We start from the raw sequence: 27,260 nt of genomic DNA, 5'->3' as shown, positions 1-27,260 counted from the left end.
CAACAAATAAGACTTACTCAAACTAAAAAGTTTTTTCTCAGCAAAAGAAACAATAAGAGACATAAACAGGGAGCCTACATCCTGGGAACAAATCTTTACTCCACACACTTCAGATAGAGCCCTAATGTCCAGCGTATACAAAGAACTCAAAAAATTAGACAATAAGATAACAAATAATCCAATCAATGAATGGGCCAAGGACCTGAACAGACAATTCTCAGAGGAGGACATACAATCAATCAATAAGTACATGAAAAAATGCTCACCATCGCTAGCAGTCAGAGAAATTCAAATCAAAACCACCCTAAGATACCATCTCACTCCAGTAAGATTGGCAGCCATTAGGAAGTCAAACAACAACAAGCGCTGGAGATGATGCGGGGAAAAGGGCACACTTGTTCATTGTTGGTGGGACTGCAAATTGGTGCAGCCAATTTGGAAAGCAGTATGAAGATTTCTTGGAAAGCTGGGATTTGAACCACCATTTGTCCTAGCTATTCCCCTTCTCGGTCTATTCCCTAAAGACCTAATAAGAGCATGCTACAGGGACACTGCTACATCGATGTTCATAGCAGCACAATTCACAATAGCAAAATTGTGGAACCAACCTAGATGCCCTTCAATAGATGAATGGATAAAAAAAAATGTGGCATTTATACACAATGGAGTATTACTCTGCATTAAAAAATGACAAAATCAAGGAATTTGGAGGAAAATGGATGGCATTAGAGCAGATTATGCTAAGTGAAGCTAGTCAATCTTTAAAAGACAAATGCCAAATAACTCCTTTGATATAAGGGGAGTAACCAAGGACAGGGTAGGGATGAAGAGCTTGAGAAGAAGATTAACATTAAACAGGAATGAGAGGTGGGAGGGAAAGGGAGTGAGAAGGGAAATCGCATGGAAATGAAAGGTGATCCTCAGGGTTATACAAAATTGCATATAAAAGGAAAGGAGGGGTAAGACATGATAATACAAGTGGAAGAAATGATTTACAGTAGAGGGGGTAGAGAGAGAAAAGAAGAGGGAAGGGGAGGGGAGGGGAGGGGGATAGTAGAGAATAGGACAGACAGAATACATCAGACACTTGAAAGGCAATATGTTAATCAATGAAAGGGTAACTGATGTGATACAGCAATCTGTATACGGGGTAAAATTGGGAGTTCATAACCCACTTGAACCAAACTGTGAAATATGATGTATTAAGAACTATGTAATGTTTTGAACCACCAACAATAAAAAAAAGAACCCATAGAGTGAAACTGTATTTAGTAATGTGAATGAATAAAGCATTGAAAGAGGCAAAAAAAGATACTTTCCATTATCTAATTCAGAGGAAAATACATAAGTCTAAAAACAGTATATATATATATTTCATATCAGAGTGAAGTGAAGGATATATACCATAACCCAAGCACTGAATAAAAGCCCAACTCCTAACTTTTCTGCCATCAGTGAATGTGAAATTTGGCGGACATTCCAGATGCAAATCAGACTTGTCAAAGATATTCTCATAAGGTGATTGTACACAAGGGAGACAAAAAGACTGGTAAAAAAGCTTTTGAAAACAGTCTGGTTCCTATTCTCTCTGCTTTCTATCCATGAGATAGATTGAGCTCCCCAATACAATTAGTTTCAAGTATCATCCATGACACATTCCAAATGTGTAAAATATTCATAAAATATTAATGTTTGGAGACATGTAAAGTGACACATCCACCTCGTGAAAAGACAAACTTGAAATATTTCAAGTTCTATAAGCAGTTCAACGAGTGAATCAATTTGGTACAATAGAATGAACAATGGGTTACAGAAGACTTCAAGGAGGGGATTAGAAAATTCTAAGGGTTAAACAAGACACAACATATCAAAATAGACATAGACACAACATATCAAAATCTCGTGGACACAATGAAAGCAGTACTAGGAGGAAACTTCATTGCATGGAGTTCATTCCTTAAAAGAAGCAAAAGTCAATCATTAATCTCATACTTCATCTCAAAGCCCTAGAAGACCAAATCAACAGCAAAAGTAGTAGAAGGCAACAAATAATTAAAATTAGAACTGAAGTTGAATTAAAATTAACAATTAAACCTTGACAAAAAGTTGGTTCTCTGACAGACCCCTAGCTATGCTAATGAAAAGAAGGAGAGAGAAAATTCAAATTACCAGCATACATAATGAAAATGGCAATATCACAACAGACACTACAGAAATAGAGAGGATATTTAGAAATTATCTTGAAAATGTATGCCCCAATAAAATAGAAGACATTGAAGGCATCAACAAATTTCTTAAGTCATATGATATGCCCAGATTGAATCAGAAAGACATACACAATATAAACAAACCAATATTAAATGATGAAATAGAAGATGCCATCAGAAGCTTACGAACCAAGAAAAGCCCAGGCCCAGATGGATACACTGCCAATTTAAACAAGACCTTTAAAAAAGAAATTCAAAAATACCAATACTCTTCAATTTATTTCAGAAAATACAGAAAGAATCAGCACTTAAAACTCATTCCTTGAGGCCAATATCACCCTGATCCCCAAACCAGGCAGGGACAAATGAAAGAAAGAAAACTTCAGGCCAATATCTTTAGTGAACATAGATGCAAAAATTCTGAATAAAATTCTGGCAAATTAAATATAAAAACATATTAAAAAGGTCGTGCACTAAGATCAAGTGGGGTTTCTCCAGAGATACAGGGTTGGTTCAACATATAGAAATCAATATAGTTAATTCATCACATCAATAGACTTAAAAATAAGAATCATATGATCATCTCAAGAGACACATAAAAACCTTTCGACAAATACAGCACCCTTTCATGTTCAAAAAATTAGAAAAACTTGAGATAACAGAAACATACCTCAACATCATACTGGCTCTCTACATTAAGCATAAGGCCAACATCATTCTAAAGGGAGAAAAACTAGAGGCATTCCCTCTAAAAACTAGAACAAGACAGGGGTGCTCTTTTTCACCATTTTTATTCAACATATTTCTTGAAACACTGGCCAGAGCAATTGGACAGATGAAAGAAATTAAAGGAATAACTACAGGAAAAGAACTTAAATTAGCACTATTTGCTGAAAATACAATTCTATACCTAGAAGACCCCAAAAAGCACCACCAGAAAATTTCTAGAACTAAAAAATGAATTCAGCAAAACACCAGGATATAAAATTAACACACATTAAATAAGGCATTTCTGTATATCACTGACAAAGCCTCAAGAAGAAAATTAGAAAAACTACCCCATTTACAGTAACTTCAAAAAAAGAAAACATAAAATACTTGGGAATCAACTTAACGAAAGAGGTGAAAGATCTATACAATGAAACTTACAGAATCCTAAAGAAAGAAAAGAAGACCTAAGAAGATGGAAAGATCTACCTTATTCTTGCATAGGCAGAATATATATTATCTAAACAACCATACAACCAAAAGCACTATAATGATTGAATGCAATTATGAACAAAATCCCAATGACATTTCTCATAGAAATAAAAAAAGGAATCATGAAATTCATCTGGAAAAATAAGAAGCCCAGAATAGCTAAAGCAATTATAAGCAGGAAGAGCAAAGCAGGTGGTATCACTATACCAGTCCTTAAACTATACTACAGAGCAATGGTAACAAAAACAGCATGGTATTCGCACTAAAACAGGCTGGTAGACCAATGGTACAGAACAGAGGACACATAGACTAACTCACAAAATTACAATTATCTTATATTAGACAAAGGTGCCAAGAACATGCATTGGAGAAAAGATAGCCTCTTCAACATACGGTGCTGGGAAAACTGGAAATCCATTTTCAAAAAAAGGAAAATAAAACCTTATCTCTCACAATGCACAAATCTGAACTCAAAAGGGATCAAGGATCTACAATTTAAACCAGAGACTCTGCATCTAATAGATGAAAAAGTAGGCCAGAATCTTCATCACATGGGGCTAGGCTGCCACAACTTCCTTAATAAGATGCCTACAGCACAACAATTAAAACCAAAAATCAACAAATTGGATGGATTCAAATTAAAGTTTCTTCTCGAAAAAAAAATCTGAGGTAAACAGGGAGCCTACATCCTGGGAGTAGATTTTTACCCCTCACACATCAGATAGAGAACTAATATCTAGCATATAAAAAACTCAAAATGCTAAACACCAAAAATACCAATAATCCAACCAACAAATTGGCCAAGGACCTGAACAGACAGTTCTCAGAAAAGGATGTAGAATCAATTAACAAATATTTTAAAAATGTTCATCATCTCTTGCAAGTAGAGAAATGCAAATCAAAACCACTCTAAGATATCGTCTCACTCCAGTCAGAATGGCAGCTATCATAAAGACAAACAACAAGTGTTTGCAAGGATGTGGCGGAAAAGGCACACTCATACACTGCTGATGGGACTGCAAATTGGTGCAAACAACATGAAAAACTGTATAGAGATTCCTTCAAAATCTGGGAATGAAACCACCATTTCACCCAGCTATCCCTCTTCTTGCACTATTCTCAAAGGACTTGAAAACAGTATACTATAGGGTCATAGCCATGTCAATATTTATAGCAGCACAACGCAGAACAGCAAACTTTGGAGCCAACCCAGATGCCCTTCAGTGGATGAATGGATAAAAATATGGGGCATATATACACAATGCAATTTTACTCAGCAATAATAAAATCATGGCAATTGCAGGTAAATGGATGGTATTGAGAATTGAAGTTAGGCAAAACCAAAAAATAAATGTTGAATAGTTTCTCTGATATAAGAAGGCTGACTATAGTGGGGTAGGGAGGGGGAGCATGGGAGAAATAGATGAATTTTACATAGGGCAGAGGGGTTGGATAGGAGGGGAAAAGGCAGAAGATTAGCAGTGATTGTGGAATGTGATGACACCATTATCCAAAGTACATGTATGAAGACCCAAATTGGTGCCAACATACCTTATATAGAACCAGAGATATGAAAAATTCAGATATATATGGGTATTAAGAGTTGTATTGCAGAATGCCTGCCAATGTTGGGGACATTTTCTTCTCTTTTTTGGGGGTTGTAATTTTCATAAGCCATGAAATAGAATTCAATCAGAAGCATCCCCACCCGATGAGTTCCATTAGTGTTATACTGAACTAAACTACATAAAGATCAAGTAATGTGTTCTGGTTTCTAGAATAGAGTTTCAATTCAAATGTGTGAGCCTGTGTATTTCTTGCTATCTGAGAAAATATAATAAAATAAAATTGCATCCAAAATCATAATAGTGGATGACACTTTTTTTTTCTGTATTTGATTTTGGGATGTGGGGAGCATTGGGGATTGTTCCCACAAATGCTTAACCACTGACCCAAATATTCAGCCATTTGTCTGTATATTATTTTGAGACAGGGTCTTCCTAAGTTGGTGAAACTTGGTTTGAACTTGCAATTCTCCTGCCTCAGCGTTCTGAGCTGCTGGGATTACAGACTTGCAAGGTCCCACCTGGCTTACCTCTTTTTAAAAAATGCATTTTAAAATATACATTTAAAGTATACATTTGTGGCATGTAATGTACATATACATAATAAATCAGTTGCTTCTATAAAGCCTTCGTTTTGCAAGATGCCTTTAAGAATGTCATAGGGCAAATGCCTATAAATCTTGTTGGGTTTTTTACAAACCTCGGGCCCAAAGAAAATCTGTGGGGCCTGAGAGTTTCTTTTAGGAGTGTCTCCTGCAGGGTTTTGACATTTTTCATGTCTCAGCTTCAGTTTCTTCATTTGTAATATGTGGCTCTTGATCTCTGCTTCGTTATGTTAGGAGAATTCAGCCAGATGTTGGTAGGAGACAGCTGCCTTAGAAGGTCCCTTAGGTGCTGAACCCATAGAACATGTTCTATCAATCCCTCATGCCCTTTTAGAGTCTGTGGCAGTGAAATTGAATGGGACATTTATATAAAGAACATCATGGGGACTTTAATAAGAATTAAAGATCCTTGCATTGGATCTGTAGAGTGCTTTCAGTAGTATGGTGTTTTAACAATATGAATTCTGCTTATTCAGGAACGTGGGAGGTCTTGCCCTCTTCTGACATCTTCTACAATTTAGGGATGAGGGTCAGAAAAAAAGAAAGACAGTCACATGAACCTGACCTGACTTTGCTCTGCACATATACGAATACACCACAGTAAATTTCCACATCATGTACAAATACAGGACTGGAACCTAATTAGAATAAGACCTATTTCATGGTTGTATAAATATGTCAAAGTAGATGCTATTGTCATGTATAATTTAAAAGAACAAAAAATAAAATAAATATGAGCTGGGCACAGTGGCATACTCATGTATCTCAGCAGTTCAGGAGGCTAAGGCAGGAGGATCATGAGTTCAAAGCCAGCCTCACTAAGAATGAGGACCTAAGCAACTCACTGAGACCATGTGTCTAAATAAAACACAAAATAGAGCTGGGGGTGGGGTTGGGTCAAATGCTCCTGAGTTCAATCCTGGTACCCCCCAAAAAAATAATTAATTAATAACAAGTGTGCATAAGCTATAAACATTCAAACCTTTGCATAATTACAGATCCAAAACTAAAAGAAAAACAAGGGAGTAAGAAGTGGAAAAATAATGGACTAAGTTTTTTTTTTACAAGCTTGATGAAAGAATATTGACCAAAAAAAAAAAAAAAAGAAAGAAAGAAATGGAAGAAATCCTAGATCAAAATATAGTCAAAATGAATGGAAATCCTCTTGCTGAGACCACGTTAAGAATTATACAAAATTCCGTGTAAACTTGAAAAAGTTGTAAGTATAGTTTCTGTTTCAGAATATTGACATTACCGATACATTAGAATAAGTCTCCAGCAGTTCTGGGAGAAAAAAGAATGTTTTTCTTTAAAGTAAAGAAATGGGGGACATTCATAGTGGTGCACACCCGTAACCCCAGAAAAAATCTTGACATCCCAAAAATCTGAGTTTAATGGGCATAAAATATTATTTTCCCAAGTTTTAGGAACTTGTATTCCTGGATATTTTGTCACCAGTAATGGGAAACCACCACCACCTTTTCTCTTTAAATATCCTTGCAACCTCACTGTTATGCACCTAAGTGGTTGAGTACAGGACTGACTCTATTAGCTTGTAATTTGTAAAATTAGTTTTGGACAAGAAATTCTTTGTGAGAAAATCCTAGCAAATATTTTTCAGTAATGCAGGGTTACCCTGTGTAAGCTGAGGTTTTGATATAGAACCCAACTTCCTTCTAAGGTCTTTGAAACTTAGAAAAATTACACAGAGTACAGAGTCACTTATATCAATAGTATTTCTATTTGAATTATGATATGGTCAAAAAACACAAATGACAATGGCACTTTGCATTTAAACTGCCAGAAAGCAGGAGGTTGTCTTAAAAGCAGATGATGCCCTCCAAAATCAGCTCATCAGAGGCCATGGATAACAATGAAAGCAGGTTGCTCTCAGAGACCCTGGAACCCAGAAGACAACAAGACCATATTTTAAAAAAAATAATTTTTTTTAAGTAGTTACACATGACAGTAGAAAACATTTATGCACTTTGGTATATCCTACATAAATGGGATATATTTTTTCTCATTTTTTCTGAGTGTACATGTTGCAAAATCGTATTGGCCATGCAATCACATATATACATACAGTAATAATGTCAGTTTCATTCTACTATCTTTCCACCCCCACATACCCTCCATATCTTAAAAGTGTAAAAAAAAATAAACAACTCTTTTTCTCCAAATGTTATACATGAAGACCAAATATTTTTCAAGAATAAAGTTGAAAATGACATTTTCCAGATACAGAAACCTGGATGTATTCATTCACAGGACATACACAAATAGAATATGTCCAGGATCCAGATAAAACAAAACAGAAGTTTTCCAGGATTCGGATAAATGATAAATGATGAGAACCTAGACCTGTGGATCGAAGGGAAGCATCAAATGCATGAGAAATGCCCAGGAGAACCCAAGACACTATGTTTGATCTGGGTGGCAAAGAATGGCAGCAGATATGTGTCCATCCATCCCTTCTGCTCAGATCCTGTTCTTTATTGGACTTTGCTTACAAAACACAAGTACAATGGTGATGTTTATCAGAATTTCTCGAGGGCCGTGACAGGCATCCAACCAGGCACAGGGCACCTTCCACAGTCATGGTGACCTTTCCTTTCACATCATCACCCTCCTGACTGCTGTGACAGGACCTCACCTTGTGGTGGCTCTGATTTGCACTTCCTTGAGAACTGATGGATGTTGAGCGTCTTTTCTTTGCTCGTTGGCTACATACGTGTTTTTGCTTGGGTGAGATATCTATTCATATCTCAGGCTATTTTTAATGAAGTTATTATTTTTATTAAGTTCTGAGGTTATAATAAAGGTTAACTTTTTGGGGTGCTGGGGACTGAACCCAGGGCCTTGTGCTTACAATGCAAACACTCTACCAACTGAGCTATATCCCCAGCTCCAAACGTTGAAAATCAACCTCTTTCCTGATATATGATCTGAAAATGTAATCTTGATCCTGTGTGTTGTCTGTTGACAGCTGATTGTTCACCTTCCTGTACAGAACTATTGTAGTTTCATGTCATCATATTGCTGACTTTGTTGCCTGTACTGTGGGTGTGATATCCCAGAAAATCATTTTCTTTTCCAATGTCATGAAGATTTCCAACTGTTTTCTTTTGGCACAGATTCAGGTCTCACGTCTACACTTTCAAAACATCTCGACTTGATCTTTGTGTGTGCCGTAGGAAAAGGGTCCATCATTTTTCTTTTGCATACAAATATCTGTTGACAAGACTATTTATACTACATTGGCTATATATGGCAGTGCTTTGAAAGATGTCTTAATGACGTTGTATGAGGATGTTTATCAAGGCACCCCATTCTGTTCCACTAGTTTATAGGTTTACTATTATGTAACTATACCATAATGTGTTTTTTCATTCTTCCTTTTCTATTTCTTTTGTACGCATGTGTGGTTTTCCAGTGTTGGTGATGAACCCCAGGGCCTGTGCATGCTAGGCAAATGCTACATTTCCAAGTTCCATCCCCAGCCCTAACACACTGTTTTAATTTCTATAGCTTCATAATATATTTAAATATTGAGTGTGGTTCCATCAGCTTTGTTGTTTATCAGGGTTGATCTACCTATTCAGGATCTGGTAGGGTCGCATGTAGATTTTAGCTACCTTGTTTCCTATTTCTATAAAATATTCTCCTGAGATTTGGATAGAGATTGCATCTGTACATAACTCTGATGGTATGGACATTTTGATATTGACTCTTTGCATCATGAATATGATGAATGCTTCCTCTAATTTATGTTTGCTTTAATTTATGGCATCATTATACTTTCTGGGTACAAGTGTTTTCTTTCCCTGGCCAAGTTCATGCCTCGGTGGTTTGCTCTTTATAATGGTTTATTGTGGGGATTGTTCTCTGAAACAAAGCAGAATTCTTGGAATGTTGCCTTTGTGTTCTGCTGAATGCCTGTCAGAAAGGAATTCTGTGGGATCTTTAGTGTTTATACATATATGAACATGTAACTCCTGAGACAACGTCTCTCCTTCCTTGGAATTTGTATGCTATTGGGTGTCTCTATAGATGATCTGCATGTACTGAGCCACCTGTGTCCCACAGATAAACCCCAGATCTTCACCATGGATGATGCTTTCAACTTGGAGAAGATCAAGATGGTTTTGTGCTAATTTTTCAATGTGTAGCCCTCCATCATTTATTTCTGTGTCTCTGGGCTCCTTTTTGGAGGGGTGGGGTGTCTTGGGTTACTGGTTCACTCTCCTCCATCAAAAGTTGCTTTGTTCCACTTTCCAAGCTCAGTGTTCTGAAGTTGTGTGTGTCTAGGGTTCTCTTTTTTTAATCTTGTTGTGAATGGAGATGTGTTGCTTCAAGTCTCTGCGACATCCTCCTGATGCACCCCCCAAGTTTTAGTAGGTGGTACTTTGATCTTCGTTTTTCTCAAAGAAATTTCTTATTCCACTTGTGAGTTCTCCTTGTGTGACTGGTTAAAAAGTGTTGTTTTATCTCCACATAAAACTTGGGATGGACAGTTTTAAGTCTTTATATTCACTCTATGGTGCTTGTTGATATACTTGACGGGATATCAGTGTCCTTAAGATTGAGGAGGCTTGTTTGTTACCTGGTGTGTGACATCTTGTGAACGCTGATCTCAGCACATCAGAGTAGTGTTTTCTGCCCTTGGTGGGATGTTCTACATGTCTCTTGTATCCTTTTGTCCTGGTTTACAGCTACACCTTGATGTGCAGTCTTAAGATTGTGTTGCAGTCATTGTGATCTCAGCCACCCAATATCAATTTATTGAGGAGTTTAATTGATTCAAACTTAACACCTATTCATGGTAACTTAAACAGCCTCTTTGTTCTGTCCTGTAATCCTTTGAACCCCTTTCTCCTCTTTTCTATGTTCCTTTTCTGATTTTTAAAATGTTTAGTCTCATATTCTTTGCTTCCTTTACTACTTACATTTTTTATAAAGACATTCTATTTGAGAGTATTTTATATTTGGCTAATTTTTCTAATTAAATAGAATATATGACAAGTGCATAATTTTCACAGCACTGCTGTCATGATTGGTAAACTCCCACATGTGACTTACTGTCTAAACCTGGTGTTCTGACTGCATGCACCTCTCACCCAGAAAGCCTCAACATGGGAGCTATCCACTGTGATGCTGAACATCTTTGGAAGGCTGAGAGTCCCAGAGTGGCGTATAACAGCATCCGCATGGAGAACACCTCTCCTGGGAGAGGCTGAGATCAGAAGTGAGCTTCTCAAAACCAATCTTCACATCCCTGGGACAAATCAGCTCAGATGTTTAAAAGCTCATCAAATGACCCTGCGGCACGTTTAGAGTCTTATCCCTTACTTTATAGTTTCAGAAAGAATGTTTTTCACAACTGAGTTGATAATTAAAATACTTTTATGAGGATAAAATGTATACAACATAAACATTCTGATCACTTTTCAGCATTCAGTAAAGTGGCCTGGCATCTATTCAGATTATTGCACAACAGTCACCACCACTCATGACAGCATTCACTTCCTAACTGAATAGAGGTTCTCCACATACCAAGGGATAGTACCCCGCTGCCCCCTCTCTTGGTCTCTGGGACACTCTTGTGTTCCTGCTCTGTCACTCTGCCCACTCCAACTCCCACAATCTTTAAGTACATTTATACAATGTTTGTTCTTTTGAGACTAAACCAGCTTCACTGAGTATAGTAACTTTAGGAGTCAGCTATGCAGCCCCATGTTCCAGAATATTTTCTATTTTAAGGTCATTGCATATTGCTTACATATTCTTATGGTTGTAGGTGTTGAGTTGTTCTTAAGTTCAAATATTTAAAGCATGGTTTTAGGAGCAGTGATGTGGAAATGACTATTTGATTCCCTGCATGTAAAATGTGTGTGTGTGTGTGCCTTTGAGTGTGTATTGTTTGTGTGCTGGATCATGTGATATTTTGTGGTAGAATATGTTTACAAATGTAGTTAGGAAAAATACAGATAATAGAGATGATGCAATATTTGAAAACCATTGGAACTGTTGTGTATCTAAAAAGAGTTTGGAATAACCCAAGTTATGACAAGTGACATCCAACTCACAGGCCCCTATTAAGGATTCAGTGAGAAATATGACATTGCCATAATATCTCAGAGAGGCACATGGTTTTGCTTTCATTGATGTAATTGTCATCCCTGCATGTCCAAGTGGATGGTTTAACAGAGGGAGCGAGACTTTGCATTGCATTTAAACCAAAGACTCTAAACACTCTGTCATGATAAATCACTCTAGATTCAGTGCAATTTCTTGCCTTAACAGAACTTATTCACCACTGCCTACTGAAATGTTTACAGTCTTCTCCCACATGTATCTGAAAATAACAATTATACGTTTTTCAGTACAAATAAACACCAAAGGGCTGAACGAAGCATAGCTATGGGTCACAAGGATCTGGATACAGTAAAATATTGGATCATCTTTCAGTGTGATTCTTGCATAGGATATTATGCTGTCCAAGATGGACATGACCATGAAGCAACTCATGAGCAGCAGGATTGTCTGGGTGGCCCTCAGTTCTGGGGATGACACTGGAGACAGGCTGCTGCTGTAGAGATGTTGGGACTGCCTCTTGTGCCTGCACAGGAGAGCCACCATGTATCCATTGGAGAAGGCCATGATTCCTATAAAGGAGACTTCCCTGAAGGTCAGCAGGATGGACAAGCTGTGCCGAAGGAAGAAGGTCATGGGAATGAAGGAGCAGGATTCTTTGATGTACATAAAGTTGTCTGAGGTCCAATTGGGGGTAGTAGCAAATGAGATGAAGAGATGACTACTGAAGGACGAGTAGATGACCCACAGGAAGAGAAAAAAACACAGGTTGTGAAGAGAGGATTTATGTTTGAACCTTGCCAAGCAGGAGCTCCTGGGGCTGAGGGTGATGGCTTGGAGGACACTCAGCAGGCAGGTGGCACAGATGGAAAAGCCCCTCATCAACCTGTACAGGCAGATGAGCAATTTACACGTCAGGTCATCCCACCTTTCCCCCTGAGGTATAAAAATGTCTGAAGCTATAAAGCCATTGATGAGCAGAATTGCCAGGTAAATCAGGGCCAGGAGACCAATGGGCAGGTCAGTGGGCTGAGGTCTGTGCCCAGTAATGTGCTAGGAGATGTGAACGATGTGAACTGTCAAGCCTCAATGCTGCAGTCTGGCTGGGCATAATTCAGGAGCCACTTGTCAACAGAAACTAACTTTACTTTTAGAACACACACACCACACCACACAGCTCCTCAGGAAAAACTCTCAGAGCCCAACTGCAACCACCGGCTTCCCACAAGCCTCTCAACCTCCCCCACTCCTCCTGCTTTTGAGGCCAATTGGCTAGGTCGTGTGGGCAGAGCCAAAAAAAGTTCCCCAATGAGCATCACCGCAGAGGAGCAAATTTGTAGCTCCTTCTAGTGTAGAGAAAATATGTATGTCATGTGTAGTTTTATCTGCTAAATCATTGCCCAAACTGAGGGCTGCAGGCAATCCTCTATGTGCCCTAATATGTTCTATAAAGAACGGATCTTTTCTGTCCCAGATTAGACTTTGTACAGTGGAAAGCAAAGAGAAAACAGTAGAGGAAGGGGAAATCCCATTTTCAAGGGATACTACAGCATTAACTGAGTTGGAGCCTCATCCCACATGTTGGAGATTAGGGCCTACTTTTTTTATTAGATGCAGGGTCTCTGGTTTTATTCCCAGGTCCTTGATCCATTAAGAGAAACTTGAAATCAAAAAAAAAGTGAGGAGGGGAGATTTTGGCTGCAGGGTGTTCATTCCAGTTGTTAGTTGGTTGGTTTTCTGTTTTTTTTTTTAGGGGGAGGGCATTAGTATGGAACCCAGGGGTGCTTAATCTCTGAGCCCCAGTCGCAGCCCTTTGCATTTTTATTTAGAGACAGGGCCTCACTGAGTTGCCTAGGGCCTCACTAAGTTGCTGAGGCTGGCCTCCAACTTATGATCCTCCTGCCTCAGTCTCCCAAGCTGCTGGAATAACAGTTATGCACCACCCAACCTTGATTCATTCAGGTATTTAATATAAAATGGTTATTTAGTAAAACTTTTATATTTACATAAAATTTACCAAAACAACAGAGGAATTTCCTAAATATCCTCCACCTGGGAAGGAGAAATCCATCCTCCATTTTACAAATTTAGCATTACTGTGTGTACTGGATTGCTACAGCTATCAGATCAGAATACTACAGACTGAGTGCTGAAAAGGTTGGAAATCCATGATGAATGTTTCTTAGATTTGCTTCCTCCTGTGTCCTTTCTTCTTGACTTGCAGATAGCCACCTGAGGTTGTATCCTTTTCTGGTCTCCCTTCTGAGCATTGTCTGAATCCAAAACTTATAAGGACGTGAGTAACACCTTTTTAGGACAAAGCCATGTGAACTCGTGTGAATGTACCATAACTATATTGGTAAAGGTTCTGCCTTCCAATGTTAACTCAGTATCAAGGTCTGAGAGTTAGGACTTGAATGTAGAAAGTTTGAGAGTACATGAGTCATCCTGTGACACAGGGCACCAAACCAAGAACTGACATCAAACACTACCAAATAAGAGTTATCTTTTGAATTTCACAAATTTTTTGTGGGGGTCATTTATTTATGTGCACATAGAAAAGTAAAGTTCATTTCATTCTACTGTCTTCTATATTCAGATTGCCCCTCCCTTTTCATCATTCCCCTTTGACAAATCCAATGTACTTCTATTCTTTCCTACCTACCACTTATTGTGAGATAGCATCAACATACTAGAGAAAGCATTGGTTCTTTAGTTTGAGGAGTTTGAATAACTCCCATTAGCATGACAGTCCCCCATTCCATCCACTGACTGGCAATGTGTATCACTCCTCTTTGTTCAGGTATATTCCATGGTGTGTATGTAGCACATATTTTTCACCCATTCATCTGGTGAAGGACACCTGTGTTGGTTCCACAGTGAGCAATTGTGAGTTGAGCTGGTGTTAACATTGATGTGCCTGCATCACTATAGTATGCTGATTTTAAATCCACGTGGTGGTTCCACTCCTAGTTTCCTGAGCAATCTCCACCGTGATTTCCAGAGTGGTTGCACTACTTTGCAGTCCCACAGTCATGCATGAGTGTAACTTTTCCCCCACATCCTCACAAACACTTCTTGTTACTCATATTCTTTATAATTGCCATTCTAACCTGCATGAGATGAAATCCCGGTATAGTTTTAGTTTGCATTTCTCTAATTGCTAGAAAAAAAAAAAACTCAAGAAATATTGAACATTTTTTTCTATATTTGTTGACCATTGGTATTTCTCTCTCTATGAAGTGTCTGCTCATTTTCTTTGCCCATTGATGGATTATTTGTTTTTGTGGTGTTCAGTTTTTTGAGTTATATCCTGGAGATTAGTGCTCTGTCTGAGATGTGGGTGGCAAATATGTTCTCCCAATTCTGTAAATCCTCTTCCCCACATTCTTGATCATTTCCCTTGCTGTAAAAACTTTTGAGTTTGGTTTCATGCCATTTATTTATTTTGATTGAACTTTTTGCGCTTTAGGAGTTTTATTGAGGATGTTGATTCCTAAGCCAACATGAGGTAGATTGGGGTCTCTGGGTCTCTGGTCTAATGCTTAAGTTCTTGATCCACTTAAAGTTAGGTTTTGTGCAGGTTGAGTGACAAGGGTTTAATTGCATGTGGCTACATGTGGATTTTCAGTTTTTCCCACTCCATTTTTGTGAGAGGTTATCATTTCTCCAATGTGTGTTCTCAGCGCCTTTGTCTAGTATGAGGTCACTGTATTTCTGTGGATTCGTCTCTGTGTCTTCTGTTCTTACCATTGGTCTACCTGTCTGCTTGGTGCTCATACACCATGCCGTTTTTGATACTGTAGCTCTGTAGTATAACTTAAGGGTCTGGTATTGTGATATTTCCTGCTTCATTTTTCTTGCTAAAGATTGGTTTGGCTATGCTGGGCCTCTTGTGTTTTCCAAATGAATGTTATGACTGATTATTTCTATTTCTATGGAAAATGTTACTGGGATTTTAATAGGAACTCTATTCAATCTGTGTAGCACTTGTGGTAGTATGGCCATTTTGACAATGTTAATTCTGCCTCTCTAAGATCAAGAAAGATCTTTCCATCTCCTTAGGTATTCTTCAATTATATTCTTTAGAGTTCTGTGTTTTTCTTGTTAAAGTCTTTTATCTCTTTTGATTGATTTCCAAATATATATATATATTGAGGCTACTGTGAATGGGGTAGTTTTCCTAATTTCTTTTTCAGTCAATTCATCACTGATGTATAGGAATGCAATTGAATTATAGGTGTTGATTTTACATCCCGCTACTTTGCTAAATTCATTTGTGAGTTCTAGAAGTTTTCTAGTGGAGATTTTTGGTTTTTCTAAATATAGAATCATGTGATCAGCAAATAAAGATAGTTTGAGTTCTTCTTTTTCTCTTCATGTTCCTTTAATTTCTTTCTTCTGTCCCTTGCTCTGGCTAGAGTTTCAAGATGATGTTGAATAAGAAGTGCTGAAACAGGCATCCTTATCTTGTACCAGTATTTCAAGAGAATATGTTTTCAATCTTTCTATTTAGGATGATGTTGGCATTGGGTTTAGCATATATAGCTTTTACAATACATGTTCCTCATATTCCTGGTTCTTCTAGAATTTTGAACATCAATACTTGCTGTGCTTTATCAAAGTTTTTTCTGCATCTATTCAGAAAGTATGATTCTTGTCTCTAAGTCTATTGATGTGATGTATTACATTTACTGATTTCTATTACGTTGAACCAAACTTGCATTTTTTAGATGAACCCCTCGTGATCATAGGACTCTAGATTTTTAAAATGATTTTGTAGGTATTTTGCCAGAATTTTATTAAGAATTTTTGCATCTAAGTTCATCAGGGTTATTGGTCTGAGGTTGCTTTTCTTGGTGTGCCTTTGTCTGGTTTTGGTATCAGGGTGATACCAGCTTTATGGAATGAGTTTGAAAAAGTTCCCTTCTCTTCTATTGCATGGAATGATTTGAGAGGTGTTGGTGTTAGTTCTTATTTGAAAGTCTCATAAAATTGGCTGATTCCTATCAGAACTCAAAGATGATAGTTAATCAGATATGATTTCCATTTTCAGTCATTTGGGTTTATTTTTGCCTTTTAACTTGAATTAGTTTGTTCTTCCCTCCCTTTAAAAATACATTGTTGGTTGTTGAAAACATTACATAGTTCTTGACATATCATGTGTCACACTTTGATTTAAGTAGGTTATGAACTCCAATTTTTTACTCCATATACAGATTGCAGAATAACATAAGTTACACATCCACTGATTTACATATTGCCATACTAGTGTCTGTTGTATTCTGCTGCCTGTCCTATCCTCTACTATACCCCCTCCCCTCCCCTTCCCCTCCCATCTTCTCTCTCTTCCCCATCTACTGTAATTCATTTCTACCCCTTGTTCATTTTCCTTTTTCCTCACTTTCTCTTGAATGTAATTTCGTATAACCATGAGGGTCTACTTTCATTTCCATGCAATTTCTCTTCTCTCTCTCTTTCTCTCCCTGTTCTTGTTGCTGTTTAATGGTGATCTTCTCATGCTCTTCCTCCCTATTCTCTTCTTAGTTGCTCTTTTTATATCAAAGATAACATTTGGCATTTGTTTTTTCAGGAATTGGCTAGCTTCACTTAGCATAATCTGCTCTAGTGCCATCCATTTCCCTGCAAATTCCATGATTTTGTCATTTTTTTAATGCAGAGTAATACTCCATTGTGTATAAATGCCACTTTTTTTATCCATTCATCTATTGAAGGGCATCTGGGTTGATTCCACAGTCTAGCTATTGTGAATTATGCTGCTATGAACATCATTGTAGCAGTATCCCCATAATACGCTCTTTTAAGGTCTTTAGGGAATAGTCCAAGAAGGGGAATAGCTGGGTCAAAAGGTGGTTCCATTCCCAGCTTTCCAAGGAATCTCTATACTGCTTTCCAAATTGGCCACACCAATATGCATTCCCACCAGCAATGTACAAGTGTACACTTTTCCCCACATCCTCGCCAGCACTTGTTGTTGTTTGACTTCATAATGTCTGCCAATCTTTCTGGAGTGAGATGGTATCTTAGGGTGGTTTTGATTTGCATTTCTCAGACTGCTAAAGATGATGAGCATTTTTTCATGTATTTGTTGATTGATTTTATGTCCTCCTCTGAGAAGTGTCTGTTCAGGTCCTTGGCCCATATGTTGATTGGGTTATTTGTTATCTTATTGTTTAGTTTTTTGAGTTCTTTGTATACTCTGGATATTAGGGCTCTATCTGAAGTGTGAGGAGTAAAAATTTGTTCCCAGGATGTAGGCTCCCTATTTACCTCTCTTATTGTTTCTCTTGCTGAGAAAAAAAAAAACTTTTTAGTTTAAGTAAGTCCCATTTGTTTATTCTTGTTATTAACTCTTGTGCTATGAGTGTCCTATTAAGGAATTTGGAGCCTGACCGCACAATATGTAGATTGGAGCCAACTTTTTCTTCTAGCAGACGCAGAGTCTCTGATTTGATATCAAGCTCCTTGATCCACTTTGAGTTAACTTTTGTGCTTGGCCAGAGAAAGAGATTCAGTTTCATTTTGTTGCATATGGATTTCCAGTTTTCCCAGCACCATTTGTTGAAGATGTTATCCTTCCTCCATTGCAGCTTTTAGCCCCTTTATCAAATATAAGATAGTTGTAACTTTGTGGATTAGTCTCTGTGTCCTCTATTCTGTACCATTGGTCCACCCGCCTGTTTTCGTACCAGTACCATGCTGTTTTTGTTACTATTGCTCTGGAGTATAGTTCGAAATCTGGTATCGCTATACCACCTGATTCACACTTCCTGCTTAGAGATTCTTTTGCTATTCTGGGTCTTTTATTTTTCCATATGAATTTCATGATTTCTTTATCTATTTCTACAAGAAATGCCATATGAATTTTGATTGGCATTGCATTAAACTTTTGAGAACTTTTGGTAATATCGCCATCTTGATGATGTTAGTTCTGCCTATCTATGAACTGGGTATATTTTTCATCTTCTAAGATCTTCTTCTATTTCTCTCTTTAGGGTTCTGTAGTTTTCATTGTATAAATCTTTCACCTCTTTTGTTAGGTTGACTCCCATGTATTTTTTTTTTTTTTGAGGATATTGTGAATGGAGTGGTTTTCCTCATTTGCATTTCAGAAGATTTGTTGCTGATATACAGGAATGCCTTTGATTTATGCGTGTTGATTTTATATCCTGCCACTTCGATGAATTAATTTATAAGCTCTAGTTGTTTCTTTCTACACCCTTTTGCGTCTGTTAGATATAGGATCTTATTATCCACAAATAGTGATAATTTAAGTTCTTCTTTTCCTATTTTTATGCCTTTAATTTCTTTTGTCAGTCTAATTGCTCTGGCTAGTATTTCAAGAACTAAATTCAATAGAAGTGGTGAGAAAGGGCATCCCTGTCTTGTTCCAAATTTTAGAAGGAATGCCTTCTGTTTTTCTCCAGTCAGGATGATGCTAGCCTGAGGCTTAGCATAGATAGCTTTTACAATGTTGAGGTACGTTCCTGTTTTCTAGTGTTTTGAACATAAAGGGATGCTGTACTTTGTTGAATGCTTTTTCTGCATCTATCGAGATGATCATGTGGTTCTTATCTTTAAGTCTATTGATGTGGTGAATAACATTAATTGATTTCCATTTATTGAACCAGCCTTGCATCATGGGGATGAATCCTACTTGATCATGATGCACAATTTTTTTGAAATGCCTTTTTATCTGGTTCACCAGGATTTTGTTGAGGATTTTTGCATCTAAGTTTATTAGAGATATTGGTCTGTAGTTTTCTTTCTTTGAAATGTCTTTGTCTGGTTTCAGTATCAGGGTGATGTTGGCCTCATAGAATGAATTTGGAAGAGCTCCTTCTTTTTCTATTTCTTGAAATAGCTTCAAAATATTGGTATTAATTCTTCTTTGACGGTTTTGTAAAACTCGGCTGTATACCCATCCGTTCCTGGGCTTTTTTTAGTTGGTAGTCTTTTGATAGCTTCTTCTATTTCCTCCTTTGCAATTGGACTATTTAATTGCGTGTATCCTCCTGACTCTGTCTGGGCAAATCATATGACTTAAGAAGTTTATTGATATCTTCACTATATTCTATTTTATTAGAATATAGCTTTTCAAAATACTTTCTAATTATGTTCTGTATTTCTGTAGTGTCCGTTGTGATATTGCCTTTTTCATACAGTATGTTAGTAATTTGAATTCTTTCTCTTCTTCTCTTCTTTAGCATGGCTAAGGGTCTGTTGATCTTATTTATTTTTTTGAAGAACCATCTTTTAGTTGTATCAATTTTTTCATTTTTTTTTTGTTTCAATTTCTTTGCTTTCTGCTCTGATTTTAATTAATTCTTGTGTTCTACTACATTTGCTGTTTTTTTGCTTTTCCTTTTCTAGGGTGTTGAGATGAAGTGTGAGTTCATTTATTTGTTGTTTTTTTTTTTCTTTTTTTGAGGAATGACCTCCAGGTGATGAATTTCCCTCTTAAAACTGCTTTCATTGTGTCCCATAGGATAGGAGGGTTTTGGCCCAGAATGAATTAGGTCCATACTTTGAGACAGCCTTTTTGAGTTCTTTCAAGTCTTGGGCCTCTCATAAGGCTGGTCTATGGCCCCCAGGATAAGCATTTACCAGGAAAGCCATACAAGATGGCAGCTTCCCCGGCTTTTCCAGGTTTCCACAAGAGGGTGGAGAATTTCCATGGCGGGAGAGATGATATTATGGCGGAGGCCACTCCCCATCCCATCTCTCTATCATGTGTTCTGGGACAGGAGAACTTGGTGTGGAACCCAGAGGACAAGGCCAGGGATCAAAAAGATCTAGGAGGCCATTGTCAGAGGAAGCTTTTAAATCTTTCTCCTCCTGGGCAGTGAGAGGACTGACTCGCTGTGACCCAAGAGGCTCCTTAACAATGGCTTCCCAGTAAGGGTCGTTGTACTTAGTATAAGATTGCCCCATCTTTTCCAGGGATACCCTTACCTTGAAACTCCCTTGGCTTGGATCGCCGATACTTCCTTGGCATCTGGGTTTGGTGTCCGGGTTCGGTGTCCCTGTTCAGGCACTAGATGTTGGGGTTTTTAGTCCCCTATCTCCTCCTGACTGGCGGGAGAAGTTGGGAAGAACGCCCCGACCAAGACAAGCCAAGAAAGGTAAAGGTCTACTGGTGGCCTGAACCCAGCCCTCCCTCACTGGAGGACAATCAGATGCGCCAGGGAGATGAGTTGAAGCAGGATCTCATTCATTCAGGAAGTACACACAGCTTATATACTGCACAGGAGCCAATCAAGATAAAGGTCTTAGGGTGGAGTGAGTTCACTTGTACACCCACCCCAGAGTCTGTAAGAGAAGCACAAGCTGTCCACGAGGGCGGGAGAGTCCTGGACCTATCCTGGAGGTGGTCCGCCTCTTCCTTCACTGGCCACAGCACCTCCTTCTGGCTGATCACCAGGAGCCATCCCAGGCACATATTCAGCCACAAGACCGGGAAGCAGGCAGCCAGGCCCTTCAGAGCTACACCTCTGAATATTTTTATTTATTTATTTATGAATTTATTTTTATTATGAGACAGGTTCTCGCTAAGTTGCTGAGACTGGCCTTAAACTTGTGATCCTCCTGCCTCAGCTTCCCAAGTTCCTGGGATGACAGCAGTTTGCTCTAGACCCTGGCTTTCCTGTTTTTTTTTTTTTAATGTTACTACTACACAGTGCTCAAGTATATATATGTGTCTCCTTTTTGTATCCCACATTATATCTCCCTTATTTTTGTGGTTGTTGTTGTTTTTTGCTTTTTGCAGGGGGTTGCTGTGGATTGAATTCAGGAGCACTCAACGACTGAACCCCATCCCCAACCCTATTATGTATTTTATTTAGAAACAGGGTCTCACTGAGTTGCTTACTGCCTTGCTTTTGCTGAGGCTGACTTTGAACTGGTGAACCTCCTGCCTCAGCCTCCTGAGTCCCTGGCACGACAGGTGTGCACCACACCCACTTTTTACTCATCAGAGAGCAGTCTTCTTGGAGGAAGCAGGTGCTAAGTCTCATGATGAATGTAAGTATTACTACCTGAAGTGATATCATTGTGGGCTACATAAGCCAGCTTTCCTGTGGTGTCCACACCATGACCAGCAATGTAATAAATGTCACTTGTCTCGTCTCCACAGAGCAGCAGGATAGGCACTGACTGTCTCTGCATTTCCAAAAAGTCACATTGACCAAGAGACTAAAGATAGGCCAGGAGCAAGGACAGGGACCAGGCTAGGAGAGCAGCCACTCCCAGCCTGGTGCCTGGGCAATGGCACCTCATGAACCCATCCTCACTGCTGTGCTTGATTTGGAGCTTTTAGGGGTCATAGATGTGCGAGGGCTCCAGCTCCTTTTTTTCACGGTGCTCCTAATTATTACATGCTAACACTCCTGGGAAACCTGCTCATTATCACCCTGACCTTGGCAGACCGCCACCTGCACACTCCTATGTACTATTTCCTGCGCCATTTCTCCCTGCTGGAGGTGGGGTTCACGTCCAGGGTCACCCCACAGATGCTGGCACACCTCCTCTCTGGTCACAGGACCATTGCCCGTGCCAGGTGCTTTATGCAAACAAGGCTCTACTTCATCTTGGGCACAGTGGAGTCCTTGCTACAGGCTGTTATGTCTGGTGACCGGTACCTGGCCATCCGCCTCCTGCTGCAGTATCCCACTCTCATGAAGCCCCGGGTGTGCAGCTGGCTGGTTCTGGCCTGTTGGGTCACCAGCGTCTTGGTCCTTGGGGTGCTGTGTGCCTGAATGTTCTTCCTGCACTTCTGCTGTCCCCGCATCCTCAACCACTTCTTTTATGACAGCATCCCCTTGCTGGAGCTGGTGTGTGATGACACCAGGATTCTGCAGCTGGTCAGCTTCCTGGTGGCTATATGCACCCTGGTCAGCTCTGTGCTTGTGATGGTTTTGTCATACTGCTGCATCATTCACACTGTTCTGCACCTGCCCGTATCTGGGGGTCGCAGCAAGTTCTTCTCTATTTGCTCCTCCCACACGCTGGTGGTTTCGCTCAGCTATGGGAGCTTCATAATCATGTACCTGAAGCCCATTCAAACTGGGCACCTGACCCTCAACAAAAGAGTGGCTTTCTTCAACACCCTAGTGTCACGCCTGCTGAATCCCTTCATATACTGCTTCAGAAATGATCTGGTCTAGAAAGCCAGCAGGGATGTGCTTCTCAGGGGGAGAGTGCTTTCTTCTCAGATATTCAGAGGGAAACCTTTCCAATGCTCTGCTACTAAGCACGGCACAGTGGCACACACCTGTTATCCCAGTGGATGGGGAGACTGAGGCTGGAGGATAGCAAAGTTGAGGCCAGTCTCAGTAACTTAGTAAGGCCATAAGCAATTCAGCAAGACATTGTCTCAAAAAAAAGGAGGAAGAGGAGGAAGAGGAAGAGGAGGAGGAGGAGGAGGAAGAAGAAAAGAAGAAGCTCTATTTCTTTTGGTTTCATTTTATTTTATTTTTCAATGAACATGAAGACCATTTTACTAGAGTGAAGAAAAAAAATATTAGTTCAAATATCTGCTGGGGGGCTGGGAATGTGACTTAGAGCTCTCCTGGCATGAAGGTTCAAATCACTAAGCACAAAAAAGAAATAAATAGATAAATAAAATTATAAAAATAAAGAAAGAAAAGAAAAAAAGAAAGAAAGAAAGAAAGAAACAAAAAACACCTGCTGGTGCTCTCCTGTAATCTCACTGACTTGGAAGGATGAGGCTTGGATATTACAAGCAAAAGTGAGGTGCTAAGCAAAATAGGCCTGGGAATGGGGCTCAGTGGTTGAATGCACTGAGTTTAATCTTCAGTACCCCCCCCCAAAAAAAAATTTGATGCTGGTAACTTTAAAGTGGAGAAGATTTACAAACCCTTTTTTGTCCAGCTGATCAAGGTCAAGGTCAATAGTGACAGGTCATGTTGACACCATGGTGTGATACAAATTTCTCTTTAATTTTTGTCATCTTCTACCAGAAACCAGTGATCCCAGGATGATAATTAGAAAAACTTTAGACAAATTCCAGTAGAGGGAGATCCTATAGCATAACTTACCAGTGCTCCTAAAAGCGATCAAGGTCATCAAAGATGAGGAAGTCTAGGCACTGTCATGATGAAGAGCCAAAGGGGACATGCTACCTTCATGGAGGTGGTGGTCTTTAAGCAGAATTCTACACCAGTGGAACTCAGGAAATCTGAGTGACTCATGGACAAAATTTATTAATGCTTCATTGACTGTAACAAACATGCCATGCTATTATGCCTTGTTCTCCTCCTCCTCCTCCATCTTCTTTTCTTCCTTCTCTACCTCCTCCTCCTCCTCCTCTTTCTCCTCCCCCTCTGCCCTCTACTCATTCTTCTCCTCATTATCATATTCATCTCTCCTCCTCCTCCTTTCTCCTCCTCCTCCTTCTCCATCTTCCCCTTCTCCTCCTCCATCTCCTCCTCCTCCTCCCCTCCTACATCATCTTCTCCTCCTGCTGCTCCTTCACTTCCTCCTCCGAATATCTCACCTCTTTCTCCTCCTCTGTCTCCTCCTGCTCCTTCTTCTCCTACTCCTCCTGCTTCTACTTCTCCTCTTCCTTTTCCTTGTTATCCTCCTCCTCAACTTCTCCTCCTCCATCTCCTTATTATTATCATCTCTTTTCTCTTCCTTCACCTCCTCCATCTCCTGATACTCCTTCTCCTCCTCCTCCTCCTCCTACATCATCTCCTCCTCCTGCTGCTCATTCACCTCCTCCTCCAAATATCTCACCTCTTCCTACTCCTCCATCTCCTCCTGCTCCTTCTTATCCTACTCCTCCTGCTTCTACTTCTCCTCTTCTTTTTCCTTGTTATCCTCCTCCTCAACCTTCTCCTCCTCCATCTTCTCCTCCTCCTCATCTCTCTCCTCTTCCTCCACCTCCTCATTTTCTGATCCTTCTTCTCTTTCTTCTCCTCTTCCTCCTCCTCCTTGTCTATCTCCTCCTCCTTCTCCTCCCTATCTCCTCCAATTCCTCCTTCTCTTCTTCTCCTCATCATATTCAACATTATCATCTCTACTCCATCTCCTCTTCCTCCTCCTCCTCTTCCTCCTTCTCCTCTTCATCCTCTTCCTTCTCTCTTTCTCCCACTACTTCTTCTCTTTCTCCTCCATCTCCTCTTTTTTTGTCCTTTATCTTCTTCTCTTCTCCTCTCTCTCCTCCTCCTCCGTCTCTTCTTCCTCCACCTTCTCCTTCTCCTCCTCATCATCATCCCTCCTCCTCCCCTTCTCCTCCCCCTCCTCCCTTTCATTTTCTTCCTACCTCTCCTTCTCCTTCTCCTCACTCTCCTTCTCCTTCTCCTTTTCCTTTTACTTCTCCTTTTCCACCTCCTTTTTTTTCATCTCTTCCTCCTCGTTCTCCTTGTCCTCCTTCTTCTCCTCTTCAACATCATCATCTCTCCTCCATCTCCTCCTCCTCCTTCTTCTCCGGCTTCTTCTCCTTCTTTTCCTAATCTCTCTCTCCTCCTCCTCCATATCCTCCTTCTTCTTCACCTTCTCCTCAATCTTCTACTCATTCTCCTCTTAACCTCCTCCTCCTCCTCCCTCTTCTCCTTATCCTCCATCTCATATTTCTCTTTCTTCAGCATCTTCTCCTCCTCCTGCATCTCCTCCTCCTCCTGCTACTCCTCCTCCTCCTTCTCCTACTTCTCCTTCATCTACTTTTTCTGCTCCCTCTCCTCCTCCTCCTACCCCTCCCTCTTCTCCTCTTGCATCTCCTCTTCTCCTCTTCCAACTCTTCCTCATTCTACATCTTCTCCATCTCCTTCTTCTCATGCATTCCTCTCTTCCTCCTCATCAACATCATAATCTCCCCTCCTCCTCCATCTCCTCCTCCTTTTCCTTTCTCTACTTTTCCTTCTCCTCATCCCTCTTTCTTTTCCATCTTTTCTTCCTCCTCCTCCATCTCCTCCTCTTCTTCTCCCTATCCTACTCCTCTTTCCTCTTCTCTTCCCCCTCCTTCTCCCCTCATTCTTCAACACCCTAGTGTCACGTTTACTCCGTTTTCTTTTCCTACTTATGCTGCTTCTCCTACTCCTCCTCATCTCTCTCCTCCTCCTCCTCCATCTCCTCTTCCTCTTCCATCTCCTCTTCCTTCTGCTCCATCTCCTCCTCCTCCTCCTCTCTCCTCCTCCTCTTATCTCTCCTCTTGTTTCTTCTCCTCCTCATCATCATCATCTCTCCTACTGTTCCTCATCTCTCCTCCTCCTCCTCCTTATCATCATCATCATCGTCATTATCATCTCTCCTCCTCCTCCATCTCTTTCTTCTCCACCTCCTCCTTTTCTATCTCCTCCTCCGTCTCTTCCCTCTACTACTTCTACTCCTCCATCTCTTCCTTCTCCACCTCCTGTTTCATCTTCTACTCCTCCTGCTCATCTCTCTCCTCCTCCCTCTTTTTCTCCATCTCCTGTACTTCTCCTTTTTATCCTCCTCAATCTCCTCCTGTTGCTTCTTCTCCTCCTCCTTCTCCTCCTTCATCATCTCCTCTCCTCCTCTTCCAACTCCTCCTCCTCCACCTTCTCCTTCTCCATCTCCTCCACCTCCTGTATTTCTTCATCGTTCTCCTCCATCTGCTCCTTCTTCTCCTCCCTCTCCTCCTCCTCCTTGTCCTCCTAATCACTCCTTTTGCTCATTTCTTCTCTTCCTCCTCCTCATCAGCATCATCTCTCCTCTTTTTTCTCAATTCTCCTTCTCCCCTTCATCATCATCTTCATCATCTGTACTCCTCCTCTTACTTCTCCACCTACTCCACCTCCTTCTGCTCAATATCCTGCTCTTCCTTCATGTCCTCCTCCTCCGCCTCCTCCTCCTCTATCTCCTTGTCGTCCTCCTCAATATCTTCCTCCTTCTCTTCTTTCCTCCTCCTCTTCCTCATCCTCCTGCTCCTCCTAATCTTTGCTCCTACTCCTTATACCACCAACTCCTCCTCATCATCATCACATCGTCTCTCACCATCATCTCTCTTCCATCTTTTCCTCTTCATCTTCATCCTCCTCCTCCATCGCCCCCTCCTCTTCCTGCTCCTTCTCCTCCTCCTCTTCCATCTCCTTTTCCTTATCCATCTCTTCCTCCTCCTCTGTATTCTTCTTCTTCGCCTTCTCCTCCTCCTTCTCCTCACTCTCCTCCCCCTCCACTTCCTCATCTCTCTTTTTTCCTCCTACTTTTCCTCTCCCTCCTTCTCCTCCTCCTCTATCTTCTTTTTTTCTCCTCCCGTTCCTCTTCAACTCTCTTTTTCTCCTCCTCCTCATCATCTCTCCTCTGTCTCTGCCTCCTCCTCCACCTCCTACTCCTTCTCCTCTTGCACCTCCTCTATCGCCTCCTCTTCATCCTGCTTCTTCTCCCTCTCCTCTTCCTACTCCATTTTATTTTTTTTTATTTTTATTGATTGTTCAAAATATTACAGAGCTCAAGACATATCATCTTTCATACATTCGACTCAATTTGGTTTTGAACTCCCCAAATACATAATACAGACTCACTTCTGTTACATACTCACATTTTTACATAATGGCATATTAGTGACTGTTGTATTCTGCTAC

The 27,260-nt window shown here is 40.1% G+C and overlaps 1 protein-coding gene and 1 pseudogene across 1 annotated transcript; one reads left to right on the top strand and one right to left on the bottom strand.

Annotated features, from left to right (window-relative positions):
• Positions 1 to 11,886: 11,886 nt before the first annotated feature.
• LOC144374208 (vomeronasal type-1 receptor 97-like) lies at positions 11,887 to 21,136 on the bottom strand. Its single transcript, XM_078037140.1, has 2 exons — positions 20,999 to 21,136; positions 11,887 to 12,726 (listed from the first exon to the last, which is right to left on the bottom strand). The coding sequence occupies exons 1-2, from the start codon at positions 21,134 to 21,136 to the stop codon at positions 11,887 to 11,889; spliced, it is 978 nt and encodes a 325-aa protein (XP_077893266.1).
• An 824-nt stretch (positions 21,137 to 21,960) lies between these two features.
• LOC101961030 (olfactory receptor 6E1-like) lies at positions 21,961 to 22,955 on the top strand (annotated as a pseudogene).
• The last annotated feature ends 4,305 nt before the right edge of the window (positions 22,956 to 27,260 follow it).

Source organism: Ictidomys tridecemlineatus, unplaced genomic scaffold (genome assembly GCF_052094955.1).
Source record: "Ictidomys tridecemlineatus isolate mIctTri1 unplaced genomic scaffold, mIctTri1.hap1 Scaffold_616, whole genome shotgun sequence".
Taxonomy (NCBI): domain Eukaryota; kingdom Metazoa; phylum Chordata; class Mammalia; order Rodentia; family Sciuridae; genus Ictidomys; species Ictidomys tridecemlineatus.
This window is presented reverse-complemented; position numbering and strand designations above follow the sequence as displayed.